At 43.7% G+C, this 22,529-nt stretch overlaps 1 protein-coding gene across 1 annotated transcript in view; it reads right to left on the bottom strand.

Annotated features, from left to right (window-relative positions):
- plppr3a (phospholipid phosphatase related 3a) overlaps positions 1 to 13,044 on the bottom strand; it is a 30,267-nt gene extending 17,223 nt beyond the window's left edge. The window contains exons 1-5 of the mRNA XM_046863535.1: positions 12,690 to 13,044; positions 11,003 to 11,106; positions 2,810 to 2,995; positions 2,444 to 2,573; positions 1,491 to 1,686 (exon numbers count right to left, since the gene is read on the bottom strand). Coding sequence (XP_046719491.1) covers positions 1,491 to 1,686; positions 2,444 to 2,573; positions 2,810 to 2,995; positions 11,003 to 11,106; positions 12,690 to 12,789 — 716 coding nt within the window. The 5' untranslated portion in view covers positions 12,790 to 13,044. The remainder of the gene's footprint in view (positions 1 to 1,490; positions 1,687 to 2,443; positions 2,574 to 2,809; positions 2,996 to 11,002; positions 11,107 to 12,689) is intronic.
- Between the last annotated feature and the right edge of the window lie 9,485 nt (positions 13,045 to 22,529).

The following is a 22,529-nucleotide window of genomic DNA, read 5'->3' as shown; positions in this document are numbered from 1 at the left end:
CTTCTGGGTGGCGTCGCTCGGCCTCTAGTCTCCGCAGGGGGTGTTGCTCCGTTCCCCGTCTCCCTGGGTGACACCTCTCGGCTCCAGTTCTACATGGTGGGCGTCACGCAGCCTCCGGTCTCCGCCGAGGACATTGCCCGGTTTCCGGTCCTCGCCGGGGGTTTCACTCCATTCCAGGCCTCCTTGGGGTACACCTCTCGGCTCCAGTCCTCCGCGGTGGACAAATCGCTCTGCTCCAGACCACCATGGTGGGCATCGCTCCGCTTCCTGTCTCCGCTGAGCGCGTCATCCTGCCTCTGGTCCTCGCCATAGGCGTCGCTCCGCTCCAGGTCTCCGTGGTGGACTTCTCTCCGCCTCCGGGTTGGGCTGTGCTCCGTTCCGGGACCCCACTGTGTCCGTTGTCCCATTCCAGATCTCCGCAGGGGTGGTCTCTCCGCTTCGGGTCCTTCCCGTCTTTCCCCGGTTCCGTGGCGGTTCCACCCGGGTCCCCTTTGGCCCTGGACCGTTAGAGGGGCCCTCCTCTGAGTGCCCTGGCCCCCTGGGCTTTCTGTGGGTTGGGGGCATCCAGTGCCACACCTTTGGGGGGTCAGGATTCCACCTGCCATGCCCCCTTCGGCGGCTGTCATTGCCTACGCGTTCCATGAAGCTCCCGGCTTCATTGGGCACACCTGGCACTCATTCATCCGCTCATCACCAGCTCCCATATAAACCCCTCACTTCCACATTCTCGCTGTCCGTTATTGCACGTTATGCGGGTGGTACTTGAGACTCTCTCTCTCTTCGTGTGGACCGCGCCTCTTTCCAGGCACACCTTCGATATTACTTTCACACCTCGGATTCCGATTAGGACATTGTGGACCGCGCCTCTTTCCAGGCGCACCACGGATATTACTTTCCTGCTCCGGAACTCCGCTTCGGACATCGTGGGCCAAACCTCTTTCCAGGTGTGTCACGGATATCTCCTCAGAGCTTTACTTCAGAAAATACTCTTCACATCCTCACCTTTTCTCAATAAAACCCGTTTCATTGACTACGGCTTCCGCCTCCGTTTCTCTCGCATGAAAGTGTGCACTGATACAATTTTTTTCCGGTACAAATACGTGTACCATTACCCCCTTACTGTGTATGTGTATATGTGTGTCTATGTATGTGTGTATTTAAATATTTGCGTGTGTATGTATGTGTGTGTATGTATGTGCGTAATGTACATATGTGTGTAGATGTGTGTGTGTGTGTGTGTGTGTGTGTGTGTGTGTGTAAGTATGTATGTCTGTGTATATATATGTATGTATGTATGTATGTTTGTATGTGTTGTGTGTGTGTGTATTTTGTGTGTGTGTGTGTGTGTGTGTGTGTGTGTGTGTATATATGTATGAATGCATGTATGTATGTTTGTGTATGTATTTGTGTATGTATGTGTGAGTATACAGTATGTGTGTGTGTGTCTGTGTGTATATATATGTGTGTGTGTGTGTGTGTGTGTGTGTTACCTAGCGGACTGGATAGCATAATGGTCACGTCCTGAACAGATGTCCTGGGTGATGTAGGGCTCTTTGAGGCAGGAGACTCCAGGCAGGGTGTAATTTGGTTTACAGACAGTGAGGAAGAACGGAGTATGATAACCAGTACAGAGCTGAATAACATCCGTCACAAGGGCTGTAGAACATAACCCAAACACATGTACACCTACAGAGAGAGAGAGAGAGAGAGAGAGAGAGAGAGAGAGAGAGAAATGGAGAACTAATCACAGATATAACAAAACTATCACTTCCAGGACTCCTTGTTCTTCCCTACACTGAGAGTAGTTCTTAATGACATTAGCTGCATTTCTGAGGTTGTTGTCCTGCTGCAGATTAAATTTGATGAAGTATCTGCCTGGATTTCTCAGCATTGAGGGTCACTATTAATCTTAACCCCATCTCCATCTGCAGAAATGCAGCTCCAAACCTGCCAGTAACCTCCACCATGCTTCACTGTTGCCTGCAGACATTCATTATTGTTCCACTCTCAAGACCTTCAGCATCCTGCCTCCTGCTACAGCAAATATTTAAAGTTTTGACTCATCAGTCCAGAGCACCTGCTGCCATTTTCTTAGACTTTGTTTCCATGTCGGAGGTTTGGCTTTTTATTTAAAGCATACTACTTTACTGCATTGCTTCATGCCTGCCTAACACGTTTTCACAGTTCTGTACATACAGACATACATAGAGAGAAACAGAGACAAACAAAAAGATAGACAGAAAGACAGACAGACTGCAAGCCAGAGATACAGACAGAGGCAGACAGACAGACACACAGACAGACAGGCTGAGAGAAAAACAGACAGGCAGAGACTGACAGAGAGGCAGACAGACAAACAGACAGGAAGATGTACAGACAGGCAGAGAGACAGACAGACATACTGATACAGATCGACAGAGACAAACAGACAGACAGACATTACCTACAAACCGAACGGTTCTGCGCAGGAAGGAGTTGAAGCTGCAGCCACTTGCATTGATGCTGCCTTCCGAACCAGGACTGAACTTCACTCTGGATCTCGTGCAGTACATCAAAGCCTCAGCCAGCATAATCTAAATCAACCACACACACACACACACACACACACACACACACACACACACACACACACTAAAGTTTACCTCTGATACACTATCATAGATTCCCCTCCTGTTCCCATAGCAACAAAATCCAGTGTCTCCATGTTATTATATCAGTGTTTGCATTTTAGAGTGAGGGGTGTTTTAAGTCAATTTTACACTGTGTGTGTGTGTGTGTGTGTGTGTGTGTGTGTGTGGGTGTGTGTTACCGAGGCAGCAGGCCCAGCAAAGGCAAGACTCAGGAGCATGAGCAGGGGGATGAGCTCGTCTCCCGTCTCCACGTATGGTTTACTCAGAGCCTGGTCATAACAACGGAATCCGGATTTAACTGGCTGGAGGACGTCAGTTAACTCTAGAAAGTACAGCGAGATCATCGAGGAGGCCACGATGGGCAACTGAGAGAGAGAGAGAGAGACAGAGAGAGAGAGAGAGAGAGAGAGAGAGAGAGAATGTATATTTTAAAATTATATTTTTATATAAATGCGGTCACTTGAATTAAATTCAGAAAATAATAATGAACTCTAAAGCAGACTCTTAAATCGGAATGTTAGGTAATTATTTACTCAGAGAAAATTCCTGGAATTCAAAGTCGTGTTGCGTAGCTGATTTAAACACAAACACTCACCTTCACACCTGAAAAGATCAGGGATAAATATTACAGACTAAAGAAGGAAATTGTTTAAACAGCAATCCAACACACACTGTAAAACAGCACCTGATCCAACACACACTGTAAAACAGCACCTGATCCAACACACACTGTAGAACAGCACCTGATCCAACACACACTGTAGAACAGCACCTGATCCAACACACACTGTAGAACAGCACCTGATCCAACACACACTGTAAAACAGCACCTGATCCAACACACACTGTAGAACAGCACCTGATCCAACACACACTGTAAAACAGCACCTGATCCAACACACACTGTAAAACAGCACCTGATCCAACACACACTGTAAAACAGCACCTGATCCAACACACACTGTAAAACAGCACCTGATCCAACACACACTGTAGAACAGCACCTGATCCAACACACACTGTAAAACAGCACCTGATCCAACACACACTGTAAAACAGCACCTGATCCAACACACACTGTAAAACAGCACCTGATCCAACACACACTGTAGAACAGCACCTGATCCAACACACACTGTAAAACAGCACCTGATCCAACACACACCGTAAAATAGCACCTGATCCAACACACACTGTAGAACAGCACCTGATCCAACACACACTGTAGAACAGCACCTGATCCAACACACACTGTAGAACAGCACCTGATCCAACACACACCGTAAAATAGCACCTGATCCAACACACACCATAAAATAGCACCTGATCAAAAACACACCGTAAAATAGCACCTGATCCAACACACACTGTAGAACAGCACCTGATCCAACACACACTGTAGAACAGCACCTGATCTAATACAAGATTGTAAATGAAGTGTGGATTAATGGCTCAGGTGTGAATAATGATGTGTGTAAATCCCGCAGTGCATACACACTTCTATTCCATGATGTAACATCCATATGTTAATGCAGTTGACTAATTTAAACAACAGCCAATAGGGATGAAGATACACCACGTCCCCAAGTGAAGTGCTGCTCTATAAATGCCTGTGTTGGTTCACGTAATTAAGATGAACGATGATGTCATCAGTCAGCCTCCAGTGTTACAGTCCTGCTGCTTCTGTTTGTACAACACGACATGCTGAACGCTGCCATATGGCACTGTTAATGCTGCTCTACTTCCTCTAGTGCTCCATACACACACACACACACACACACACACACACACACACACACACACACTTAAATGTGTGCCATAACCTTGTAAAAAGCTGCATAAGATCTAACATGTCAGAGTTTCACCTGCTTGCTTTAATAAGTATTTGGTCTGTTACTATATAAATACTATATACTTTCACCCAATTTACAATTTCTCTCAAAAATCCTCTTGGTCAGAAAATATGGCATTATTTTTCATTGCTACATGGATGACACCAGCTGTATTTGTCCTCCAAGCCAAACTGTACCCTTCCTTCGTGATTCTCGTGCAATTTTCTCACAAATTGTGCTGAATTTTGACACAGCAGAGGTTCTTCTGGATGGAATTGGACATTTGTCAAAATTCAATAGTTTCTCACTTTCTATTGTTAACTCTATAGTCTCCTCATCTCAGTGTAAGAGTCTGGGTGTTGTCCTTTATAGTACATTGTCTTTTGAAAAGCATGTGAATTGTTCATTTGAATTACTCGGTCTGCATACTTCCATCTTCGGAACATCAGCCGTCTTTGTCTGTTCCTCACAATTCCTCCATTCCACAGCTGTTCTTGTAGATGCTCTTTATACCTCGTGCGCTGACTATTGTAACTCTCTTGTTTGGGTTTCCTCACAAACTTCATATACTTCAATTGGTCTAGAACTCAGCTGCCTGTATAATTACTAGAAGCTCCTCCATCGAGCAGATCTCCCCTTTTTTTTGGGACCGGCAATAAGGCTTGTGCAACCCTAATGGCTGTTTGTTGTTGTTCTTTGATTTTATGATTCATTCTACTGTACAGTGTCCTTGAGTGCTTTAAAAGGTGCATTTAAATAAAATGTATTATTATTTATTGAAAAGGCAAAATAGTGTGAAGTCAATGCAAATTAACTAATTAATTAGCAACCATAGAATCCATAATCACACCTCTAATTATAACTCCACCCCTCACCATAACTATATAATCCATGGCAACACCTCTAATTATAACTCCACCAATCCACCCCTCACCATAACCACACCTAATAAGAACTCCACGCCTGACAATAACATACTCATTGCCACACCTCTTATTATAACTCTACCTCTGACTATAAACATATTATCCATAGCCACACCTTTTATTATAACCCCACACCTTTATCATGACCACTCTATTGTCACACACATTATAGCTGACCATAACACTATTTAACAGAAATAAGTGCAAAATCCAAAACTACTCCTTTTTTAAAAAACCCATTTCTCAAATGAACACCTTAAAGCCACACCCATTTATTTACATCACTGTATCTCACACCTACTGGGCACTTCCAGGACAGTGGAGACTCCCGCATGTGGCAGCGCATCTAGGCGATCACAAACTACAAGACAACAAAACCCGCTTGTGACCATGACGCCTCCCTCTCCAATGCACTGAACGACTTCTACGACCGGTTAGAGGTGCAGAACAACATGGCGGCGAGAAGGACCACCTCTCCTCTTAGTGACCAGGTGCTCTGTCTATCCACAGCTGAAGAGAGGAAAACTATGCAAAGTAAACCCACGGAAGTCTGCTGGACCGGACAACGTTCCTGGCAGAGTGCTCAGAGGATGTGGAGAACAGCTAGCGGATGTCTTTATCGACATCTTCAACATCTCCCTGAACAGCGCTGTTGTTCCTACATGTCTCAAGACGTCGACCATCGCCCATCATGATGAAGTGCTTCGAGAAGGTCATGAGGCACATGAAGACCCATCTTCCACTCTCATTGGACCCCATGCAGTTCGCATATCATCCAAACCACTGCACAGACGATGCCATCTCCACGACCCTTCATCTGGCCCTCACCCACCTGGACAACAAGGACTCATATGTACGAATGCTGTTTATAGACGTCAGCTCAGCATTCAACACAATCATTCCTCAGCACCTAATTGAGAAGCTGAGCCTACTGGGCCTGAACACCTCCCTCTGCAACTGGATCCTGGACTTCCTGACTGGGAAACCTCAGTCAGTCCGGATCGGGAACAGCATCTCCAGCACCATCACACTGAGCATTGGGGAACCTCAGGGCTGTGTGCTTAGTCCACTGCTGTTCAAATCAAATCAATCAAATCAAATTAAATCAAATTTTATTTGTCACATACACATACATACAGAGTACAACATGCAGTGAAATGCTTTTTACGACGGTCCGGCATGAGGGAATGGGATGGGGAGAAAAATAAACCAAGAAAAAAATAAATAAAGAGTATAAACTATATAAAATATAAAATATATAAAGATATATATATATATATATATATATATATATATATATATATATATATATATATATATATGAGAAAAAAGTGTATATACAAGGTATGCTTATGAAAACAGTAAACAGTAAAAATTTATGGTGGTTGATCTGATTGTCCTCAAAGTGACCGTATGTGGTATGGTGTGGTATAAAGTGACCGTGTTTGGTATGGTGTGGTATAAAGTGCACTGTGCTGTGCAAGTCCAGAGTTAAAGTGACAGTCCAGAGATTAAAGTGAGAAAAGTGTCGTAGTGCTAAAAAAAAAAAAAAAACAGTGTGAAAAAGTGTGATGGAGAGAGAGTGGACCAGTTTTAGATCCTGGGTGTTTGCTGGTCCAAACTCCGAATGGCCTGTGGGAAGAAGCTCCTCCTTATTCTCTCTGTGTTTGCTTTCATGGAGCAGAAGCGTTTCCCTGAACATAACAAAGAAAAGAGTCCATTGTTGGGATGGCTGAGGTCCTTCACAATCTTCCTGGCTCTGGTCCTGCACTGCGTGCTGTAGATGTCCTGCAGGTTAGGGAGCTCAGTGTGGATAATACAATCAGCTGAACGCACCACCCTCTGGAGGGCTCGCCTTTCCTGCATGGTGCCAGAAAGTCACGAACCAGGAAGTGATGCTACCCGTCAGGACGCTTTTAATGGTGCATGTGCAAAAAGTCTTTAGCATCTGAGAGGGTAGTTTAAAGTCCCTTAAGCATCTTAGATGGTACAGATGCTGCCAGGCTTCTTCACCAGGGTGTTGGTGTGACAGGACCAAAACAGGTCCTGTGTGATGTGAACATCTAAGTACCGGAAACTGTCCACTCTCTCCACTGGGGTCCCGTTGATGTTTGGCGGTTGGTATGACCGCTCCTGCTTCGTGCTGAAGCCCACTATCAACTCCTTAGTCTTGCTGACATTCAGGAGAAGGTTGTTCTCCTGGCACCATCTCTCCAGGTTTTAAACCTCCTGTAGTTAGGTCGTCTCATCATTGTTGGAGATCAGGCCCACCACAACAGTGTCGTCAGCAAACTTGATGATGGTGGTGGAGTTGGAAGTGGCCACACAGTCATATGTGTACAGTGAGTACAGCAGGGGGCTCAGAACACAACCCTGGGGAGCTCCAGTGCTGAGGGTGAGGGTGGATGAGGTGTGTTTTCCCACCTGTATGGCTTGTGTTCTGTCTGTCAGGAAGTTAGAGATCCAAATTAACACCGGTCCCAGGACCTCCAACTTAGAGGTGACCGTGGAGGGAATTATAGTGTTAAATGCTGAACTGTAGTACACAAACAGCATCTTTGTATAATTCCCTTTTTTTGTAGTCTAGGTGACTCATCGTAGTGTGGATGAGATGATGTAAATGGCGTCCTCAGTACAATGGTTCGGGCGGTATGCGAACTGTAATGGGTCCAGTGTGTCTGGTAGTGATGCAGGGATAAAGTCTCTGACCAGTTTCTGAAAGCACTTCATCACTACAAGGTCAAGGCTACAGGGTGGTAGTCATTAAGGCAGGCGGGCTGGGGCTTTTTCGGGACAGGAACAATGGTGGAATGTTTGAAGCATGAAAGGACAACAGACTGATCCAGTCAGACATTTAATATCTCAGTGAACACCGGTGCTAGCTGGTCAGCGCAGGCTTTCAGAACCCAACCAGTGATGCCATCTGGTCCTGCTGCCTTCCTGATATTCACTCTCTTAAATGCCCTCCTCACATCATGCTCTGAGCTGGCGAACGTGCTCTCTCGGTGTGCATGCTGTTTGTGCCGCTAGCGCTGCTAGCGTGGTTAGCTGCAGCCTCGAAGTGACCGTAAAAGATGTTTAGCTTGTCTGCCAGAGAAGCCTCTGCATTCCCCATTCTAGAAGATGGTGTTCTGTAGTCCGTGATTGTTTTTAGTCCCTGCCACAGGCTCCTAGAGCCACAATGTTGGAACTGTGACTCTAGTTTTCTCCCGTAGCACCACTTTGCATCCTTCAGCCTTGTACTTGACCATGTCCCCAGTGGTGATCCCCGTGTTGTAGGCAGCGGAGCGGGATCTCAGAGCGTCGCGTATGGTTTTATCCACCTGTGGCTTCAGGTTGGAAAACGTTCTGATGGTGGTTTTCTGCACCGTATCATCCGCTAGTTTCCCAATGAATCCCACAACCGCTTCCATAAACATGTTGACGTCATCAGAGCTGCGCCTGAACATGTCCCAGTCTGTGTCATCTAAAGCGTCCTGCACAATTTTTCAGTCCAGCGCGCGACCTCCCTCTGAACCGGAGCTTCCTGTTTCAGCCTTTGTTTGTAAACAGGCATGAGGAAGATGGCGGCATGGTCCAATTTCCTGAACGGTGGACGTGATTGTGCCTTGTAGCTGTTCTTAAATGGTGTGTAACAGTGGTCCAGTGTTCTTTCGCCCCTGGTGGGGCAGGTGATGTGCTGATGAAAGTTCGGTAGTGTGTGCTTGAGGTTGGCACTATTGAAGTCTCCCACCACAATGAGTGCCGCGTCCCGATGCTGTGTTTGGTGAAGTGTTATTGTCTCATGTAAGTCCCATACTGCAGTGTCCGTGTCCGCTGTCCGCCTGACTATGACTGAGCTGAATTCCCGAGGTACATAAAAGGGCCGACATTTGATGGTCAGTAGTTCCAGATTTAGTGTGCAGGAGCGTGAAAGTGGAACGATGCTCGCGCTGTTGCACCAGTGGTTGTTTACCATCAGACACACTCCACCTCCTCTTGACTTCCCCGACTCCAGTGTTCTGTCCATGCGGTAAACCGAGAAAAATTTGCCGGCTGGATGGCATGGTCCGGTACCGCTGGGTTCAGCCATGTCTCGGTAAAGCAGAGAAGGTTGCAGGTTCGAACTGTGTAGCAATGCACAGCTCGAATCACACCATCAAGTTTGCCGATGACACGACCGTGGTGGGTCTCATCAGCAAGAACGATGAGTCAGCATACAGAGAGGAGGTGCAACAGTTAACAGCCTGGTGTGGAGTGAATAACCTGTCTCTGAACGTTGACTAAACCAAATAGATGGTTGTTGACTTTAAGGGGAATACAGAGCGACCATTCTCCACTGATCATTGATGTATCCTCCGTGGAGATCGTCAAGAACACCAAATACCTTGGTGTTCATCTGGTGGAGAACTTCACCTGGTCACTCAATACTAGTTCCATCACCAAGAAAACCCAGCAACATCTCTACTTCCTGAGAAGATCTCCCTTCCCCTATCCTGTTCACGTTCTACAAGGGGACCATCGAAAGCATCCTGAGCAGCTGCGTCACTGCCTGCTTTGGGAACTGCAACGTCTCGGATCACAAGACCCTGCAGAGGATAGTGAGGACAGCTGAGAAGATTATCAGAGTCTCTCCCCCCTCTATCATGGACATTTACACCAACAGCATTGTGGATGACCACACACACACACACACACACACACACACACACACACACACACACACACACACACCGTCACACACACTCTTCACCCTCCTGCCATCAGGGAAGTGTTTCCGAAGCATTTGGGCCTCACATCCAGACTGTGCAACAGTTTCTTCTCTCAAGCCATCAGGCTCCTCAACACAAAACTGAACTGAAACTCACACACACACACACACACACACACACACACACACACACACACACACACAACTGTGTGACTGATCTGTACAACCCGGACTCAACACACACTTGTACTCACCTCACACATCCATGTCTTCAGCACCACCCATATTATATCACTTCGTTATTACAAACTGTTTACATGCTTGTTTTTGCACATTTTTTTTGACTGCTGCTGTTGCTGTTTCACACAAACCTTTTTGTTTACATTTTGATAATTACAGGTTCACTCCTGTACTCAGTTTTCTCGTACACACTGCACTGTGTAATATACAGTAGGTGTAATGGCGGCGCTATTTTGTGTATCTGTCCTACACTGTCTTGTGTTGTGTTGCACCGTCTTGTGTTGTGTTGCACCGTCTTGTGTTGTGTTGCACTGTCTTGTGTTGTGTTGCACCGTCTTGTGTTGTGTTGCACTGTGTGCACTGGTTGTACACGATGCACTTTATGTGGCAAGGACACTTACTAGTCCTTAACTCTGTGTTTGTCTGTTCTGTAGCTTTATGTTGTTTATGCAGCACCAGGGTTCTGGAGGAACATTTTCTTAATTTCACTCTGTACTGCTTCAGTAGATATGGTTGAAATGAAAATAAAAGCTTCTTGACTTGACTTGACTACTGCTATATAAACTCCACCCCTCATCATACAAAATACAATATTACTACTACTACTACTACTACTATAATTAATAATAATAATAATAATAATAATAATAATAATAATAATAATAATAATAATAATCATCTCACCTCCACGAAGTAGAAGCATGGCAGTAAAGTCATACTGTCTTTCTGTGTTTTTTTGGGTTTGTTGTCTTTCGGAGACATCGTCCTGCTGCTGGAGCGGGAACTCGCTACACACACACACACACACACACATACACACACACACACATCAGAGAAAAATACACACATCACACCCAGATGTGGTTAATTTCCTTCAATTTACAGCAATTTACCACTGAATACAATTTGTATCCATTTAGAGTTACATGAAACAAGTTCGTACCACTTATGTTACAGCAGCTACTGTATAGCACACACTCGTTCTATCACCAGTCTTGTGAAATGACCTTCTAACCAACACAATCTAGAACTCAGTTCAACAACATGGCTGTACAAACGAACTGTATATGTTCCTCAGTTCCTGTAGATGTTGCAATAACATGTGTGTGTGTGTGTGTGTGTGTGTGTGTGTGTGTGTGTGTGTGTGTGTGTTAAACAGTCATTAGTTCAGTAAAGAAAAGCAAAAACGAGCAGCTGTTCATCAGTGAGACAATTCAAACACACACACACACACACACACACACACACACACACACACACACACACACACACACATAATAATACATTTATAGCTAATATAATATAGTATAAATATCCTGAGAATTTTATTTGAATTTTATTAGATTTTATTACAAATAATATAATTAATTTAACAGCAACAATAAAATTATTTAGTGACACAAGCTATTTCAAACTTTTTATAGAACAACATTCATAACAATAAACATTATATAACATACAATAAATATTATTATTATTATTATTATTATTATTATTATTATTATTACTGCAATAACACATTTTTACAAATATTTGTTACATTTAAAGAAATTCTAAAATGATACTAAAATTATTTAGACTGTGCTCTGGTTTAAAAAAGTAATAATAAATTAACAGAACACAATAATTAGGAAAAATGTTTGCTAAGGCTAGCTAACTCTGACTACACAGCTATTAAATTAGCTAGCTCTTAGTAACTAAACTAATTAAACAGCAAATCTTGAAGGCTGGCTAGCGTTACATGCCAGTAATAAATGGCAAGCTAGCTTGGGAGTTAGTGATTATCATTGCACAGAATAACTACATATCAACCCCAAATAATTTGCATATTTTAATGTCTTAAGCGACTTTGTGACATCATAAATTTAAAATATACCTAAACCCCACCCCCATTCTATTATAAAAGACAACATGACTGACTTAGGATCCCCAGAAAATACACACACACACACACACACACACACACACACACACACACACACACACACACACACACACACGCACGCACGCACGCACACACACACACCTGCATTGCTGCAAGGGAACCAGACAGTAAGGTTCTTTAGCTACACCTCACGTGTACATGCCTCAAATTTTACTGTCTCTCTCTCTCTCTCTCTCTCTCACACACACACACACACACACACACACACACACACACACACACACACACACACAGAGACACACACACACTGAATAGTTCCTGATGGCCAAAATAAGTGCAGTGTTCCCAGGACTTTTGTCTCCACAACGTCTTTTGTCCCTGTGAGGTTGGTGTGAAAGGAATCTGTTTCCATAAAGAAACACACACACAACACACACACACACACACACACACACACACACACACACACACACATAAAGCTCTCACCTCTCTCTCTCGGGTGGTGCTGATGGAGGGACTCTTTCCCGGTCCGTCTCCGTTTTTTCACTCGTTTATTGCGCTCCAGTTTGGATCCGTTGGTCTTCATCCATTCACCAGACTGAGAGTGTGTTTCTTTTCAGGGTGAGTGCACACACACACACACACACACACACACACGCACGCTCAAACAGTCACAGATATACACACTATGCTGCTGTCTTAATCCTCATCTATCCTCTGAGATCTCATGGATGGGAGGATATTCGGGTGGAGAGATGGCAGAAGGACGGATGAGTTTCTTTCCTTTCTCGGATTGTGTGAGGAGAAGACGAGTGATTGTGAGGACGAGAGCAGCGTGGACACAAAGAGGGTGAGAGAGGGAGGGGAAGGAGTAAATGAGGCAGGAGGAGGAGGGGTCTAACACACACACAACACACACACACACACACACACACACACACACACACACACACCCCCACTGGACCCCTGTGTGTCTCTGCTCCTTTCCATTCATCATTAAGACTGAAGAAAACAAAAGACAGCAGGAAACAGGGTATGTGTGTGTGTGTGTGTGTGTGTGTGTGTGTGTGTGTGTGTGTGTGCGCCCTTTTAAGTCCTTCTGAAATTGTCCAAATAAACCACAGAATAATCTGTAGTAATACTTTTTTAGCATTATAAAATGAACAGAATGAAACGTATACATATTCATGAATATGCAAATCACAGCCTTGCCTCTGCCCCACTCATTACGCATCGGAATGTACAATTAGGTATTTGGCTAGCTAGCACTACACTAAGTTAGAATGTAAATCTAAATATATTCATACCACATCGCTGCTCTCTGATTGGCCAGAAGGTGCTCATTTTATCTCTATGAACACCATGGCGCTGTTTCAATCCTGCTTTCTGATTGGTGAAGTTTATATTAATGAGTTCATTATGGTTTCTGTAGTAACAGACCTTTCCTGTGTCAATGATTCTCATATATCATTCAATGATCCCCAAGATGATCCACTCTCTCCACTCTAATCCAAGACTTATCAAGAAGGAGCTTTACGGCATTTAGGATGCGAACTAGCTTGTGTGTTGTAATAAAAACTTTGTTTAAAATGATGGCACGCGTTGTGAGAGTGGTCATGGGTGTGGGAGTGGAGTGTGGGTGTAGGAGTGGGTGTGGGAGAGGACGTGGAAGTGGAGTGTGGGTGTAGGAGTGGGTGTGGGAGAGGGCATGGGAGTGGAGTGTGGGTGTGGGAGAGGGTGTGGGAGAGGAGTGTGGGTGTAGGAGTGGGTGTGGAGAGGCGTGGGAGTGGAGTATGGGTGTAGGAGTGGGTGTGGAGAGGGCATGGGAGTGGAGTGTGGGTGTGGGAGGGTGTGGGAGTGGAGTGTGGGTGTAGGAGTGGGTGTGGGAGGGCATGGGAGTGGAGTGTGGGTGTGGGAGAGGTGTGGGAGTGGAGTGTGGGTGTAGGAGTGGGTGTGGGAGAGGGCATGGGAGTGGAGTGTGGGTGTGGAGAGGCGTGGGAGTGGAGTGTGGGTGTAGGAGTGGGTGTGGGAGAGGCGTGGGAGTGGAGTGTGGGTGTGGGAGAGGCGTGGGAGTGGAGTGTGGGTGTAGGAGTGGGTGTGGGAGGGCATGTGAGTGGAGTGTGGGTGTGGGAGGCGTGGGAGTGGAGTGTGGGTGTGGAGTGGGTGTGGGAGGCGTGGGAGTGGAGTGTGGGTGTAGGAGTGGGTGTGGGAGAGGGTATGGGAGTGGAGTGTGGGTGTAGGAGTGGGTGTGGGAGAGGGCATGGGAGTGGAGTGTGGGTGTAGGAGTGGGTGTGGAGAGGCGTGGGAGTGGAGTGTGGGTGTAGGAGTGGGTGTGGGAGAGGGCTCAACTCTATCAAAATCACTAAATTACATTTTAATTGATTACAATTTTTTCCATTATTATGTATTAAATTGTTCCCAATAGTCTATTAATTTCATAGTGTTTCCATCAGGTGCACTGCTGCAAGTAGTGTCTAATTCCTTTCTATCCAATCAGATTTCAGCATCACATCACTTGTTGTCAGGGGGCAACAAAATCTGCCTTGAGTTCCAGAATCAGCATCTGTAGTTTTAAACACATGAGAATGAAACTGTTGCTGTAACCAAACAGATTCTCTAGCAGGCGTACAATAACGTCAGCATTTTCACGTCTTTGATTAGATGGTCAGAGATGCACTAGTCAGAGCTCACAAACCACATCTGTATCAAACTGCACAATCTCAAATATATATTAATGTGGATTTAATCGCTGTTTTTTCTATTTCACAACGACTGACAGAGGAGAAGAAACTGATTTGGTCGCAGATACACTTACAAGCACTTTTACAAGATTGGAGAAAAGTTGTGGCTACAGTAAAAGTGTGTGGGAAGACTTACAGCAGCAGACTGTGTGCTTACAGCAACATGGAATGTTGTAAGAACTCTGTCCTTGTTTCCACCCACTGCTCATTGCTGGTGGAGTTTATGGTTGTGAGATGTGGACCTTTTTATTTCCTCCAGGAATTCACCAACGTTATCGTACTCTGAATGTACTTTCCACCTAGTGCATATGCTAAAAATGCACTCTGTGTACTCTACGGGACCTTTAGCAAACTGCAGAACACACACACTGACAGTTTATTGTCGCTAGAGATTTCAATCATGCAAATCAGGACTCTTCTTCTTCTTCTTCTTCTTTCGGCTGCTCCCATTAGGGGTCGCCACAGCGGACTGTGCTCCCTAAATTTCATCAGAATGTGGACTTTGCATCAGAGAGGAAAACATGCTGAATGTTGTTTACAGAAACGTCCTGGAAGCATTCCTGGCAAAGCCCCGCCCCCACCTCGGCTACTCAGACCACATCTCTGTCATGTCTGCTCTTGAAGACTGCTTTAAATGCACTGACTGGGACATGTTTATGGAGGCTGCAACCAACAGCGACTTCACCAACTTAGAGAAGTCCACATCATCAGTGACCACCTACATTGGCAAGTGCATTAATGACATCACCATCTTCAAGACTATCACCACACGCTCCAACCAAAAAGCCATGGATGAGCAAAAAGGTGTGTGCGCTGCTAAAGTCTACAGACTCCATCTTCAGCGCAGGGGACAAGACGGCCTTGAGAACAGCTAGGGTCAATAAGAAAATCCATGGCCACTTCCAATACAGCAGAGACACCCGGCGCATGTGGCATCCAGACGATCACGAACTACAAGACAACTTCACCTACCTGTGACTATGATGCCTCTCAGAACTGCTGAATGACTTCTAAGACTGTTTTGATGTGCAGAACAACGTGTTGGCAAGGAAGATAACCCCTCCACCCATTTACCATGTGCTCTGTCTATCCACAGTTGAAGTGAGGAAAACTCTATGCAGAGTCAACCCACGGAAGTTTGCTGGACCAGACAACATTCCTGGCAGAGTGCTCAACGACTTTTCAAGACAACAACCATCGCCCCTATGCCAAAGAAGTCTACAGTCTCCTGCCTCAATGACTATCGTCCCCTGAACTAAAGAAATGGTTGTTGACTTTAGGAGAGCACAAAGTGGTCATTCTCAACTTAACATCTATCGATCCTCTGTGGTGATTGTCAAAAGCACCAAATTCTTTAGGGTTCATCTGGCGGAGAACCTCACCTGGTTACTCAACACCAGCTCCATCAGCACAAAAGACCAGTAGCATCTGTACTTCCTGAGAAGGCAGAGGAAAGCTCATCTCCCTTCCCCATCCTGACCATGTTCTTCAGAGGGATCATTTAGAGCATCCTGAGCAGCTGCATCACTTTCTGGTTTGGGAGGATAGTGAGGACAGCTGAGAAGATTATCCGAGTCTCTCTTCCCTCTATCACGGACATTTACACCACACCTTGCATACTGGAGCGGCACGTCTGAACAGAGTGTGAAGGCCTGTCACAACAGATAGAATCGAAGGGTGAGGACCACCCACTTAAGCCAGGCACTCCTTTTCTATGGTGCTGTACCGGCTTTTACTGCAACAACAACTTACAGCTGATGTTTAGCACCATTACAGTTGGTGCTCCTCCCCCTCGACTGGGGTGCAGATTAAAAACTTAGCTTTTTAGCAAAGCCTACACATAACATACGTCACATATCATAACCTTGTGCTCCAGAACATCTGATCAAATGCACATTATCAACTTGTGCTGTTAATATCATGAACAGCAGCTACGCTAATTTCTCTCCACTGCTTCTCTTTCCCTACCCATCCTGAGGCATCCTGAGGTTGCTCCAACCCCAGTCACGTCCAACCTCATGAAGATTATGGACCTTTAAAGAAGTAGATGCCAAACTCGCAAACATCCTGAACCATCTAGAGACGTACCAGTGGCAATTGGATCCCACTACATGTGTGGAGTTTTGACATTGGACCTCCTGGAGTGTTTAAAAGTTCTGGCATGGAGAAGCTGGTATTGGTTCTGTGATGATCGCAGATGTTGAGCTATTTTATGAGTTGCTCAGTAGCTCCTAGTTTTATAGCCACAATGACTGTAACATTAGGTGTTGCAAATGCCACTGCCAGTCATTACTATAGATTATTCTGTTATCCAAGTAGGAAGGGGAATGCCCATTATGTGGTCAAAGAAGTTGGTTAAAACGTTCCTGGGCCCTGAACAAGCTGAACGGAAGTGTGATAAACTCATGTAAACTGAACGGAGTGGAGAAAGCTTTTTTTTCACAAGACATTGGAGTCTATCTGCCAATATCGCTTGGCTAAATCCACTGATGAATTAAAGTTTGCCGTACCTAGCTGATTAAGCAGTTTATTGATGTGAGGCTTTGGACACGCGTAGAATTTTCACACCAAGTTGACTTTTTAATATTCCACACAGAAGCTAACCAACCTGCCACTTGCGGACCAAGAGCACTGGGATTCTCCAATCACTGTGAGACTCCTCAATTATCCCCATGTCAAGCATAGCCTTGAGTTCATCCCAAACCATGTTTTGTTTGTGTTCAGGAAGTTGGTATGGGCAACTGTGCACATTGAACCTGAAGGTGTCTCAACATGGTGTTCTATGAGGTTTGTTCATCCAGGTAGGTCCGACCATTTCCTGGCTTAAACAGCTCCAGGAATGCCGCGGCATCAGGATGGTGGTGGGACCTTCTCGTCCTCCGCCTGGGCACGGATCAGCTCCTGGAGCCACTGTTCCTGCTTAGCATGCAGGAGGTGAGGGCCTGGTGTTGTGTCTGCTGGAGCTTGACAAACGCCTTTGCCAGCTCACCCAGCTGTGAAGACTCACACACTCACACACACTCTCCACCCCTCTACCATCAAAAAAGAGTTTCCGAAGCATTCAGCCTTCACATACAGAGTGTTTGACAGTTTTAATGTGATGTCTTGTTTTAACCCCTTAAGCCATCAGGCTCCTCAACACACAGAACTGAACTGGAACTGAAACACACACACACACACACACACACACACACACACACACACACACACACACTCACTTAACTGTGTTTCTGAACTGCTAAAAATCTGAACTCAAACACACACTTAATACTCATTTCGATTCACACACATCCATGTCTTTAGCACCACCCATATTATATTATTAATTAATTATAACTGTATACTGTAACTGTTTACATGCTGATTTGCACATCAACTTGATTGCTGATGTTGCTGTTTTGCACATTTTGTGTTTAAATTGTGTTTATTTACAAATACATTGTTGTATACAGTTCTGTTTTGCATATTGTACTGTATAACACATTATAGAGCAGGCTTACTAGAAGCACTATTATGAGTTTTGTGTATTTGTGTCACACTGCCTTGTGTTGCCTGTTCACTCAGTTTTTTTCCGCACTGTTTGCATACAATGCACTTTATTGTGAGGACACGTAACTCTTAAATATGTGTTCTGTATGTATCTGTATGTAGCTCTATGTTGTGTTATATAGCTTTATGTTGTGTTATGTAGCTCTATGTTGTGTTATGTAGCTTTATGTTGTGTTATGTAACTCTATGTTGTGATGTAGCTTTATGTTGTTATGTACAGTTGTGTTCAAAATTATTCAACCCCACTGAAATTGATTGTTTTGGTCGGTTTGACATTGATTATGATCATTCAGTCATCCTGCTTACAATTAAATCAAAGAGGCACGTGTAGGTCAGACAAATATAACATAACATTTATAATGAAATAACCACAAATGTCTTTTCTGAGCTCACATCATTATCAGTTTTATTCAACCCCCAAGTGACATTCAATCTTAGTACTTAGTACAACATCCTTTTACAGTTATAACAGCTTTTAAACGTGAAGCATAGCTTGACACAAGTGTCTTGCAGCGATCTACGGGTATCTTCACCCATTCATCATGGGCAAAAGCCTCCAGTTCAGTCACGGATTTAAGTCTGGTGACTGCGATGGCCACTTCAAAATGTTCCAGCCTTTAATCTGCAACCATGCTCTAGTGGACTTGGAGGTATGTTTGGGATCATTGTCCTGTTGAAAGGTCCAACGTCTTCCAAGCCTCAGGTTTGTGACGGACTGCATCACATTGTCATCCAATATCTCCTGGTACTGAAGAGAATTCATGGTACCTTGCACACGCTGAAGCTTCCCAGTACCTGCAGAAGCAAAACAGCCCCAAAGCATGATTGACCCCCCCGCCATACTTCACAGCAGGCAAGGTGTTCTTTTCTTCATAGGCCTTGTTCTTCCTCCTCCAAACATAGCGTTGATCCATGGGCCCAAACAGTTCTAATTTTGTTTCATCAGTCCACAGAACACTATCCCAAAACTTCTGTGGTTTGTCCACATGACTTTTGGCATACTGCAGTCGACTCTTCTTATTCTTTGGGGACAGCAAGGGGGTGCGCCTGGGAGTTCTGGCATGGAGGCCTTCATTACGCAAGGTGCGCCGTATTGTCTGAGCAGAAACTTCAGTACCCACATCTGACAAATCTTTTCTCAGTTCCTCAGCAGTCACACGGGACTTTTCTCCACTCTACGCTTCAGGTAGCGCACAGCAGTCGAAGTCAGCATCTTCTTTCTGCCACGACCAGGTAGCGTTTCAACAGTGCCCTTTGCCTTGAATTTGCGAATGATGCTTCCTATGGTGTCTCTTGGTATGTTTAACATCTTTGCAATCTTCTTATAGCCATTGCCCTTCCTGTGAAGAGTAATCACCTGTTCTCTTGTCTTCCTGGACCATTCTCTTGACCTCACCATGTTTGTAACCACACCAGTAAATGTCTAGAAGGAGCTGAGTATCACAGTCATTTTAAAGCTGCTAATTGGTGCTTATTAGGCTTTATTGCTGCTCCCTGATATCCACAGGTGTTTTCAATACCTGATTGAAAACACTTCATTGAACCTCTGTTCTTCAGAGTGGTAGTCTTTAAGGGGTTGAATAATTATGTCAATGAAGAATTCACAAAAGAAACATTTACTACTGTATTACAAAACTAATTGATGTCATTTTAGTTGCATATGGTTCTTTAAGAAGTCCTTGTAGGATTTCATTCTGAATACAATTACAAATGTACACTAAATTCCCTAAAACCATTTACAGCATTGGGGGTTGAATAATTTTGAACACAACTGTAGCTATGTGTTCTGTATGTAACTCTATTTTGTGTTATGTAGCTTTGTGTGATGTAGCTCTATGTGGTGTGATGTAGCTTTATGTTGTGTTAAGTAGCTCTATGCTGTATGTAGCTCTATGTTATGTTAAGTAGCTCTATGTTGTGTTATGTAGCTCTGTGTTCTGTATGTAGCTCTATGTTGTGTGATTTAGCTTTGTGCAGTGTGATGTAGATATATGTTGTGTGATGTAGCTCTATATTGTGTTATGTTTCTCTATGTTGTATGTAGCTCTATGTTGTGTGATGTAGCTCTATGCAGTGTATTGTATCTCTATGTTGTGTGATGTAGCTTTATGCAGTGTGATGTAGCTCTATGTTGTGTTATGTTTCTCTATGTTGTGTGATGTAGCTCTATGTTGTATGTAGCTCTATGTTGTGTGATGTAGCTTTATGCAGTGTATTGTAGCTCTATGTTGTGTGATGTAGCTCTATGTTGTGTGATGTAGCTCTATGTGGTGTGATGTAGCTCTATGTTGTGTGATGTAGCTCTGTATTGTGTATGTAGCTCTATGTTGTATTATGGAGCTCTATGTTGTATTATGGAGCTCTATGTTGTATGTAGCTTGATGTTGTGTGATGTAGCTTTATGTGGTGTGATGTAGCTCTGTGTTCTGTATGTAGCTCTATGTTGTGTTATGAAGCTCTATGTTGTGTTATGTAGCTTTATGTTGTGTTATGTAGCTCTGTGTTCTGTATGTAGCTCTATGTTGTGTTATGAAGCTCTATGTTGTGTTATGTAGCTTTATGTTGTGTTATGTAGCTCTGTGTTCTGTATGTAGCTCTATGTTGTGTTATGAAGCTCTATGTTGTGTTATGTAGCTTTATGTTGTGTTATGTATCTCTGTGTTCTGTATGTAGCTCTATGTTGTATTATGTAGCTCTATGTTGTGTGATGTAGCTTTATGTGGTGTGATATAGCTCTATGTTGTGTGATGTAGATCTATGTTGTCTGATGTAGCTCTATGTATTGTTATGTAGCTCTATGTTGTATGTAGCTCTATGTTGTGTGATGTAGCTCTATTTTGTGATATGTAGCTCTGTTGTGTTATGTAGCTCTATGTTGTATGTATCTCTATGTTGTGTGATGTAGCTCTATGTTTTGTGATGTAGCGTCAGGGTTCTGGAGGAACCTTGTTTCATTTCACTGTGTACTGCATCAGCTTTATATGGTTGAAATGACAATAAAAGCTTTTTGACTGACTTGACTTGAGACATGGCGTCATAATGATGGGATATATTTAGATTTCTGAAATTCTAGAATTACCGCTCACTGTGAACCCCTCCTTTGCTCTCTCTCTCCCTCTCGCTCTCTCTCTCTCTCTCTCTCTCTCTCTCTCTCTCTCTCTCTCTCTCTCAGGACCATCAGACACACAGTTAATGATGTCAATGACGTAATGACTTGAACGATCACGCCATAATTTCTCTCTTGTTCTCCTGGATTCTTAGCTGTTAATTGGACCTGATTCTTCACTGCAACATTGTACAATATTAAATCATATTATATTATAATGTATTATAATATATTATATTAAATTATATTATATTATATTATATTATTAAAATAAACTGAAAGCAGCTCTGTATTGAGTTTTTCAGCATCTGGTTAAACATCTTTGACCTTCACTTGTCCTTCATCCCTTCAGCCTAAACAAAATGTTTTTTCTAAAATGTGCATCAGAACTGAATCTAATCACATACAGCCATAAACACTGGACTGTTCCACATCAGGAGGAATTTATTGGTTAAAGCCAGAGTAAATGCTGTCAGATCTCTCCCAGTGCGTCCAGTGATTTGGTGGTAAAATTTTATCTATCGAACAAAATAGAACAGATTTTTTTCTGTTCACTCGGTTGACCTCACCCTCCAGTCCTCCCGTCTTTACAGGCTGGTGATGATTGATTTTTTCGGTCTGATCTCCTGCTGCTGTTTCAAAAGAACTGCTTTAACTCAGCATTGAAATTCAATACAATTATATATTTTTTTTTCCTAAAATGGGAAAAATATTTTATATATATTCATGTGTGTGCATATATATATATATATATATATATATATATATATATATATATATATACATATAATAGAAAAATAAAGAAAATAGCAAAATATTTAGCTTCTAAATTAATTTTATTTAGGATTTTTATTCTGTAGGTTCCTGTATAAAATAATATTATTTATGGAGATAAAAGTGTGATTTATATATTTAATAATTTACTGAATG

Source organism: Silurus meridionalis, chromosome 12 (assembly GCF_014805685.1).
Source record: "Silurus meridionalis isolate SWU-2019-XX chromosome 12, ASM1480568v1, whole genome shotgun sequence".
NCBI classification, from domain to species: domain Eukaryota; kingdom Metazoa; phylum Chordata; class Actinopteri; order Siluriformes; family Siluridae; genus Silurus; species Silurus meridionalis.
This window is presented reverse-complemented; position numbering and strand designations above follow the sequence as displayed.